Genomic DNA, 10,900 nt, shown 5'->3' with positions numbered 1-10,900 from the left:
GTCAAGGTCATGACCCTGAGTAACCTCCCGCAGGTTTTAGGTGGCGATCACTGTCCGTTAAAAAGTTATTAACAAAAAAAGTTTCAAAATTAACGTACCATTTCTCGGAAATTATAAATTTTAACGTATAATTTCTGCCATATATGTATAACAAGTACTATTTTACATCTCCTTCTGTTTAGAAACGTTAAACTTTCCACGCGAAGTAACTCTCACCTCCCCCAACCCCCTGAGAAGGGGCACACGACTTCTACGATTGTACTGTTGCTATGATTGTACTGTCGGGGCAGACCTCTGTCGACGGTGTGGGTGCGGGGGGGTGGCCGGAGGCCGAAGGCCACACACTTGCACCCGCCCGCCCGCCCGCCCGTGTGTGTGCGTGTGTGTGTGTGCGTGTGTGTGTGCGCGCGCGCGTGCGTGCGTGCGTGCGTGCGTGAGAGAGAGAGGGGGAGATCTCGCGTATTATCATAACACGCGTTTCATACGTAGCGAGCAGCTGATCGCAATCCGGCGCCCGCGTCGACCAATGAGTTGCGCCGCCTCTGCCTGCCTTCCGTACGCGATCCGTAATTCGCTAACTGTTTTAGCTTATAATTCAAAATCTATGCTTCGAATAAAATTTTGACAAAGGAAAAAATGTCTTAAAATCATCTCAAGAATACGTCATTTTAAGGACAAACGTTTATTCTGAGACACCCTGTATATTAGCTGTATTGGTTGAATTTCTTATCTTGACCTTTAAATAGGTTGAGGAAAATTTTTTTACATGTGCATACATTATGTAAAGGACTTTTATTTTACAATATCTTCGTTAAAAATGAACAAAATTTAAATTTAAAGAAGAGTTTTAAAGCTTGAAATATTTACATTCGAAAGGTTACTGCATTTTTTTAAATTTCTGTAAGTTTAGTTATCTTTACATATAAAAACTGCAAGCTAAAAAAGATGAAAAATTTTCTTTTCACTTTGTGGGTCTTTCTGTGCCCAAAAAAATTTGTAAAAAATTTCAGTTACGTAAAAGCTTGAAACTTCCCTTACAAAATCGTTTTTATTTTTTAATATTTCTATAATTTTTTGCTCCTGAATTATTCGCGAGTTAAGTAAAGGAGCATTCTGATTTTTATTGCTCATAATTCCGTTAAAAGTTATCATATCGCAATTAAAAAAAAATTTCTTAAAATTGAAATTTTATCGAATGATTAGCTGTAACAAAAATTTCGTAACAAATGGTGAATTGGGAAAAAATCTTCTTATATATGTATGTAAATAATTTCACGTGAATTTATATACCACAATTTTAGTCTCTTATACTAGGTGCACAACTAAGTTTCCGGGTTTCACACATGGATGGCGATAACGACACATGTAGTCGACATACATGTCTAAAGTTGTGTTTTTTTAAAGCTTCTATACCGGGTGGTCCACTTAAATCCTACATCTTGAATATTTCGTTCATTTTTGACAATACGAAAAAATGTTTCAAATAAAAATGGAACGGTGTCGAGGGGGACACGTTTTAGTTACATTGTTTTTTTTCTAAGTGGAGGCGCTAAAAAGATATGAAGGTCACCTCCACTTTTTTAAATGGAATTATGTAATTTTTTTTAGATAACGTGATTCCTCTAACTATTTTGCATATAAAAGTATTAAGGTAGAGATACCAAAAAACCAATAGTTTTCGAGATATTTTACACTTTATTTTGGTACATTTTACACAAAATGTTAAATAACTCGTAAACTGTTGACTTTTTGATTATCGTACCTTAATGCTTTGTGAACAGAATAATGAGATAAATCAAATGGTGTAATGAAAACACATAGTTGCTTTAAAAAAAATATGTATACAAAATGGATAATTTTTTAAATACGCAACTATGTGTTTTCTTTACACCATTTGATACCTAAAGTAGAGCAGAACTATTCCGTTAGTTTCAACTTTAAAGTATAATAATATTATGAAAATTTACGATAGCAAATAATTTTTCTTTGCAATGACATACTTATAATTACATTATATAATCATGATTGTTCCTTGATAATACAAGCACAACTTTTAAATAATCAACATGCATTGTTCAGAATCGTAAATATTATCGCGAGAAATGAACGAAAAAGCTCTATTCTATCACAAATTCAATTGACGAACAGTTTAATAATTTGGTGCTCAATTAGCATTATTTTAAGATGATCTTAATTTCTTAATATACTGAAAATTTATAATTTATTGCAGAAAATATTATCTTGTCTGGAAGTCGAACTCAAATCTCTAACATTCCGTGTGAGTGTCCTAGGTAAACCTTTAGACTACCGTGATCTTAATAATATTCTTCGCAATAATTGAATATACAGGGTATCCGATATAACTGTGATTCCGATTTTTTTGGCACTTCCGATGATCTGACAAAAATTATTTTGGATAAAAGTTAATCAGTTTTCAATGGACTACAAATTGCGCAATGTTAAAAATTTGAAAAATACTCTTTTGGAAAGAAAGTCAAGGTCAACCTAATGTTTTTAAATGACACTACGTATTTTTTACTTTATAAAATTGTAACTGAAAGACGAATTCAATGACTTGCTATACTATGACCTTGAGATAACCTTACAGTGAAGAACAGACGTAGCCATTTCGGAATTCGCGATATTCCCAAATGTAATTTACAATTTATCACACACTACGTTTATATGTATGTAGTATAAACGTAAAAAACATAAGTTGTAGTATAGCGCAGCTATAACTCGAACGCTCAACAGTTCCTGTGTTCAGTCTTATAGCGTTTCTTCTTAGATGCACTATCGCCTACTAGTGCAACACTCAGACAATGTAGCGTGTTTCCTTGGCTGGTGGTAGGCGAACACGTTCAGTGTAACGTATTTCTGTGACTATAATGTAATGCAAATTTTATTCACGAAGTGGGATTTTGCTACACGATCTCAAAAGGACGGTGTAGAACCAGTGTAAACATTTAAAATTTGAAAATGGAAGTCAACCGGCAGCAAAATTAAACATGATAGCATGAAGTAGCGTATACCATGTGCAGTAGCACTGGTGCAGCACTTACATGTAATTGGTGTAGTGCGAAATTACACTCAATGTATCCCAAAAGAAAACGCTATTAGTTTGTCGTTAGAACAAATCATAGTTCAGTCTTAGTTTGTCGAAAATGTATTCCTGTAATGAGAAAGTTGATATGCTGCTAATATCCGGTGAATGTAAAAGAAATGCACGTGAAGCTGCAATTCTGTATGCCACAAGGTACCCATAGAGACATCACCCGTGTGCAATAATGTTTTATAACATTGAAAAGAATTTAAGAAATTATGGAAACTTTAAGAAATTTGAAAACAAGAAAAGGAACAAACCGTATTTAACTACAACTGCAAACAATACTTTTATGGTCTTAGAACATTTAGAAGAAAATCCGTACACTTCCATTCGTGTAGTTGCTTTGAAACTGACTTACCTAAAAGTTGTGTTCATAAGATGGTAAAATAGAATGGTTATCATTGTTACGTCCACACGATTCTCACGATTCTTTCTTCCGGAAAGGTCTACAAGTGTCGAGATAGCGAGATCATAAATAAATAACCGACAGTCCGGCTGTCGTCTTACCAAAAATCTAAACAAAAGTACTCGCTATCTCGTCATAAAAGTCATTTTAAGACAATTCATTTACGAGCGTACGTGCATGAATTATGAGAACACGAATCATTTCCTCGAAGTCTCGGCTATAAAAAGTAATAAATATACACTCTACTGTCATCGAAAAACAGAAAGGCCATAAATATTCACTTTACTGTCAGTCAAATCGCGGATGATTCTCACGAACTGCGCTCGTAAAAATTAAAATCTGTCATACGGTGAGCCTCGCGAGAAAGGGTGCACGTGCATTTACTCGATGTGGCCCCTCACGTAAATTAAACAAGTAAGGCCATAAATCTTAAGATAGCGGTGACATCGGTCAAACTCCTTCCCACCCACAAGACGCATCCTAACTCCCAACCAATCCTAGGGCTAGAAAACTTAGCCCTTTGTTTTACCAACAAATTCCTCCTCCCATCAGAGCCCGACAAATCAGGGGGAATCAGTATAAAAACCCAGATTTTTGGGTGCTCGCGGCAGTTAATCGCAGTTTTTTCGAGTCGTCAAGGGCAATTGTCCGTGTCGTAAGACCGAGTCGATTGTCTGAGACGCATCTCGGAGCGAGTCAGTTTGCCCATGGGTCGGTCAGATACTTAAACTTCGTCGGTTTTATCCGGACGATACAGTGTCGCGGTGGTTGTCTAACATTAGTTACCAGAGTCGTCCATTACTCACAAACCCTCAGCAACATACCGGCTACCGAATACCAGCAACGGCACTGATTGTGAGATCCAGTACAATCAAAGAGCATCTCTTCAAAAATTCTACCGATAGTAAGCCTGCAATTTTTTATTATATACTAAACGAGTAGAAAATCACAATTGAACTCGATTTTCATTTTAAGTGGAACCTGTTGACGGAAATAGATCTAATTTCCGAGGTTCTCAAACCGCCAATAGACCAATACGGATAGCAGTAGTCCAACCAATAATTATTAGGCTCTCCGAGCAACCGACTGAGCTGCCACTCACCTAACTTATCGAATTATCCTACTCCCCTATTTCAAGTCCCCAGTCTCCTCCTGATTCCTTTTACTATCCCCCGTCTCCTAAGGATTTCCTAACGGATCTCCTTCAGAGAGACCCTGAGCCTGCTCCCGACTCTTCTTCACTTCCCTTACTCCTTTCTTCCTCACAATCCTTCTATACCCCAGCTGATCCCCTTCCCCTCTTATTTAATCATTATGACCAATGGTCTAATTTCGCCTCAACAACACCTTCTTCTTTCTCAGGCCACAGAATAGTGGTCTATGTCCCCGGATGCGACCATCCCTTTAGTGTTCCTATATCCGCTCTTGTTCCTCTCCAACCTTTCATCCTTTCTCCTCCCTCTTTTTAACCGATTCACCACACTCATACACGTATATGTACACCATATATTAATTTATAAATTGTAACAAAGGAATTATGTTAATTATATCATTAATCTATAACCTATTTGTAACTATTTTATTTCATTTAATAAATAATATTTCGATGTTCTTTTTACATTAAAGATTGTGATTGTGATTTGATTTAAAAGCAACCTTCCCCGCATTCCAACCGTCACCCCCAAGATCGCACTCGGTCCATATCCCTGACTATAAGCATTGAGTTCCTTGGCTTAAATTTAAAGGACCTACGGGCGTACGGTTCGGGATAAGTGTCATAGAGTCCCGTATACAAGTGTTATAGTATGGCACACTGACCTAATTCCGTACCCTTTTTTAGTGCGTCCGACTGTCTCTTGTAACCCTCCGTAGGGCGAGACGATCGGGAGACACATCTGGTGTCAGTTACGTTCTTCCGAGGCCTCCTCCTTAACTTAGAACTTCCCAATAAATAAAAAAAATCCTGAGGCTTGGACGTAACATCATCCTTACAAAATGACAACATTTACGTATAACTGGTTTACAACGTCGTCTAAATTTTACAGCATATGGCTAGTTGTCACAAACGAAAGTAATCCTGAAATACAGTCTGTTTAGTAAAAGCGTAGCAAGACTTACCTACAATCGAGTAAAGATATACTCTGAATTTTTGTTTTCGCCGATAGGTGTTACTAGAGACCCTAAAAGAAGAGACTCGCCAACTCGTCACGTGATTATGGGTGATTCTGATTGGCTGGGGTATGGATCGTACATCTGCGTTCCATGAACATGTACCATAACCTATTCTAATAGAATACGCGTACATGACACATGTGTTGCAACAGATTATGTTGCTTACTGACTATGTAAGTTAATTTATCACATCTATTATATGTAAAATTTTGAGAAAGGCAATGTACATATATCACGAATAAGCTTCGAATTAATAAACGTTTCATAGTTAAAAATAAGAGTAATACGAAAGTTAGAGATACCTATTTCATTAATAATGTAATTCTCTTGTAGGTTTTTATTTTATACATTTTGGAGATGCCACATATATGTTGTGCAGCGAAATGTTTTAATAAATCCAGTGATGGATATGCATTATTTAGATTTCCCAAGGAAGACCAATATCAGAAAGCATGGGTAGATGCTGTTTTTGGCGAAATTGGTTTCCGCTTTTTTGCTTGCGATTTACAAATATTTTCAGAGGGACAATGGCAAAAACGTGATGGGATCGCACCTTTTTTTACTTCTTTCCGGCGACCTACCACCAATATATCTAATGGCTCAAAATGTACCTGAAATGAGGAAAGTATTAAATGGAGAAGCACTTTTTAAACTATTTTTATTCGGATCCTGCATAGTATTCTTACAATGATTTGCATTCTCGCCAAAAACAGCATCTATCCATGATTTCTGATATTGGTCTTCCTTGGGAAATCTGAATAATGCATATCCATCACTGGATTTATTAAAACATTTCGCTGCACAACATATATATGACATCTCCAAAATGTATAAAATCAAAACCTACAAGAGAATTACATTATTAATGAAATATAGGTATCTCTAACTTTCGTATTACTTATTTTTAACTATGAAGGGTTTATTAATTCGAAGATTATTCGTGATATATGTACATTGCCTTTCTCAAAATTTTACATACATGTGATAAATTAACTTACTAAACATAGTCAGTAAGCAACATAAGCTGTTACAACCATAGAAATAGTAGTACCTAGCTAGCAAAATCACGTGATAATGACGTAATTTTTGGTACAAATAATGTCAATTATGACATAAAAGTAACGTTATTCTGACGTATATATCACGTGATTATGTCACATCTTATTGACGTTATTTATTACGTCAGGGAGACGTAAATATGACTAAAAAGTACTATTAGTGTCACTACTAGTGGAATAATGCAGTAGTAAATTCGTATATACTTCGTGTATAAATTTAAGTAGAATACCGGTCAGTTTACCCTAATTACTGAAAAAAAAATTTTCTCTAAATTCGAGAATTAATTTTTTTTATGATGCATCCCAAACGGTCACCCATCCGAAGTTGTACTACCTCGCATGCTTAACCTTGACAATCGTACGGAAACTGCTAGTGATGCACGAAGACGAGACAAGACATTTTGAAAAATATCGTCTTGTCTCGCAAAAATATTGAAAAATTAATTCTTGTCTTGATCTCGTTATCAAGATAAAAAATAAATCTCGTCTTGATTTCAATATTCTTGAAAATATTGATTTTTTAAATAAATTTTTTAATTTAAAAAAGTAATATACTAAAGACGAGACAAACGATATTTATGATTATTTACTAAGATAAGATCATATCTCTGAATCTAAAAGTATAATCCAATCAGTGCGAACAAAACTTCCAACAGTTGCAAAATAAACTTTTTGCTGAACGCAATTAATTGGAAAAAGGAGGCAGCATAGACGATTGGGTGCACGCCCAATAAGGGTACGTTTCCACTGAGCACGTCACGACGTCGCGCGTCGCGTTGTCCATCGTGTCACAACGCGACGCGAAAAAGAGAAAAAGAGAAGTTTATAATATTATAATAAAATTGTATTGATTTTATTTCGTTGCAATAGCACAATATAGATTAATATAGATTATAATATAGACAATATAGATTATAATATAAAATAGTAATACTCCATATATCAGTGAAAATATTTATATTTATTTATATAAGTATGAATAAGCCACTAAACCTAATTAAAATTATTTCTATATTTTTTATTAGATGTTATCTATTAATTGATATATTTTCAATATATTTATTTATTTGATATTCGATATTTTCGATATTCTTGAGCCGAGAATATTGATCGTGGAAAAGTAATATTGTCTCGTATTGAAATTTATTAAATCAATATTGTCTTGATATCGTCTTGATTTCGAGACAAGACAAGACAAGAATCTTGATGTCTCGAATATTGCGTGCATCACTAGGAACTGCTGTACTTCGATAACCCACGAATCTGTATGTCAATGTCTGTATAATTGTGATATATCTGTTCAATGGAAATATTGAAAACAGATAGTTTATGTGTTCATATGATAGTGTATGTATTAGTGTATGTATTAGTATATGTATCATTTCCGCAAGTGTAATGCGCATGACATATCATTTTATCCTTGTTTTTCATCGAATATTAAAGGATAAAATGATACATCAAATAATAATACACAAATAATAAAAAAAAAAAATTAATTAGTAATGGTCATATATATGACGTCAATGTAACATCTAGTTGACGTCATATCGGTGACGTCAACTTTTGGTACTACAAATGACGTCAAAATAACGTTCCATTTATGTCACTTGACGGCATTATCATCAAAATCACTTCATAATCACGTCATTATCACATGAGCTTGCTAGCTGGATTAGAGTACGCATTGTCGGAAATTTGAGGAGTGGGGGTAATTCTATCTAGAAAAGGATGCACTCATTTGGACCCATGAAGAATAGAGATAAGGAGGCCGAACTTATACCGGGATGACGCGTCAGATTATGTGCCCAAAACTCGTCATCTGTATTAGTTCGAAATGCTGCTCGAGAGATGTCGCTTCAGTTCCACGCATCCTAGAGACCCTATAATAAGAGTCTGGCCATCACGTATATTTTATTAACTATACTCGATTTGAAGCATCGCAATTGGTCCGCCATTTTTTCTCTAATAACGTAATAATAACACGTGATACATCGCAGTATTTCATGGCTGTGACTTATTTCTTAACCTGAACAGTTGTCAACTTTAACGATTTTACGTCATATAGCCCAAAGGTTAGGGCTGAAGACGGTATATTTTTCCTTCATCTGAAGGTCTCTTCTAAGAAAAAAAGCTTTAATAATTAATATTTTGGTTCGCAGAGATAAACGTCATTTTTTGAGTGTATTTTTATCAAAACCCTATGTGCAATAAGAATCGCGCTTATAAAAATTATTTAATTGATAAGTTTTTAAATGTTTTAAGCAACAGTCATATTTTGTTGTGTCGTAAGTTGTTTTGTAATTTAGATAAAAAAATAGCTAGTAGATATGCAATTTACAGATTGTAGATAGCGAATAAAAAAAGAGTTATTAAACGCGAATATTATACATTGCCATTGACAGTAAGTCAATGGCAATGTATAGTGCAATAAAATAAAGCAAACTGTTAAATTCTATTTGTTTAATTTTTTCCTTGATTATCGAATGGTAAAGTTTTCAGTTTACACTTATCTTTTTTACACTTATTTTTTTATTACCATTTACGTATCATACATATACCGTATATTACATATTTACAAAATTCGTGTACAGATACATAAATATATAATGAAATTTGAATAAATAATATTCAAATATTATTTGAATCGATATGTTACATCAGTGTATCTGAGGTTAGTATGCTATGTTTTCGGTTTTGATGCTCTGCGCCGAATGCAGCTTCAACCTTATAGACCAGAAACCCATAACAGATTTTTTGGGCATGATAGTATTCAGTTGGAGACCTATATTACTTTACTATTACAGTATTAGAGACAACGGGAGACCAATTAGCATACGTGTACAGTGAATGTATTTGTTAAGAGTAAATTTTCAAATAATTATTTGTATTATGAAAAAAGTATTACAGTATTCAGTCTGAATGTTGTACGAATCTCTGAAGAAAGAAAAAATACCCGACGGACTATAATTGGCATACCTCTAAAGTGGATGGAAGAGGTCGGCATAACGGCGCAAAGTGAGCTCTTTCAAGTGTTACTCACCGATCGTCTTGAAGTTTGTTCTACATATTCTTTAATGGAAAATATTTGATACGTATTTTTTTATATCGGCTAAAAAACATTTTAAGGGGGCTGAAAAAATTTTTTAACATTGTAAAAACTACTATCGCAACGTGTATATTGTGTCACCGTGGGCTTCTTGCTTGGATGTTTGAAAAATACATTTAAAATTGGCTGAAATGTATTACCTGTGGGTTTTTGGTATCGGGGATTACGAATCTGAAGTCAGAATTTTAAAATTCAAAATGGCGGATCCAATATAGCGGTCGAATTTTTAAAAATTAATTTTATTTTCATGAAAATGGGTATGTAGGGTTTTCTGGGTTCGCTAGTTACGAATCTGAAATCAGAGTTTCAAAATTCAAAATGTCGTATCCAATATGGCTGACGAATTTTCAAGAAATTGTTTAATTTCCATAAGAATGGGAATACTGGTGTTTTTGGGGTCGCTTAATACGAATTGAAAATTCGTCAGCCATATTGGATATGACATTTTGAATTTTGAAACTCTGATTTCAGATTCGTAATCCCCGATACCAAAAACCCACAGGTAATACATTTCAGCCAATTTTAAATGTATTTTTCAAACAACCAAGCAAGAAGCCCACGGTGACACAATATACACGTTGCGATAGTAGTTTTAACAATGTTAAAAAATTTTTTTAGCCCCCTTAAAATGTTTTTTAGCCGATATAAAAAAATACGTATGAAATATTTTCTATTAAAGAATATGTAGAACAAACTTCAAGACGATCGGTGAGTAACACTTGGGTAGTGTTACTTGTTAGAACATATGCTCGGGTATGACAGTATTTGTGTTGCCATTTGGTAAACAATTACATTTTTGCGTAAGTTAATGGAATATACCATTGGCAAACTGCTCAGGTGGATGAAAAGATCGCTACGTCGATTTAAAGACGTGCGTCAACAGTTGATTAGGTATGATAGTATTCGAGTTCCGTTTTTGAGGATAAATAATTCACATCATATACTGCTAATTACATTATTGGTATACCAATGGAATGGATGTAAATCGCGATAATGAGTAAATAATTTATACACGTAGTAAGACGTTATGTAACAATGATATATTATATGCA

The 10,900-nt window shown here is 34.5% G+C and overlaps 1 protein-coding gene across 1 annotated transcript in view; it reads left to right on the top strand.

Moving 5' to 3' along the window:
- The window catches only part of LOC108783595 (putative sodium-dependent multivitamin transporter), a 15,178-nt gene extending 10,560 nt beyond the window's left edge, over nt 1–4,618 (top strand). Inside the window, exons 6-7 of the mRNA XM_018552196.1 lie at nt 4,295–4,416; nt 4,488–4,618. Of these exons, the coding sequence (XP_018407698.1) occupies nt 4,295–4,416; nt 4,488–4,618 (253 nt within the window). The remainder of the gene's footprint in view (nt 1–4,294; nt 4,417–4,487) is intronic.
- The last annotated feature ends 6,282 nt before the right edge of the window (nt 4,619–10,900 follow it).

The sequence above is a fragment of the Cyphomyrmex costatus genome, unplaced genomic scaffold, assembly GCF_001594065.2.
Source record: "Cyphomyrmex costatus isolate MS0001 unplaced genomic scaffold, Ccosl1.0 scaffold1562, whole genome shotgun sequence".
NCBI classification, from domain to species: Eukaryota; Metazoa; Arthropoda; class Insecta; order Hymenoptera; family Formicidae; genus Cyphomyrmex; species Cyphomyrmex costatus.
The sequence above is the reverse complement of the archived record's forward strand: the minus strand, read 5'-3'. Positions and strand labels throughout refer to the sequence as shown.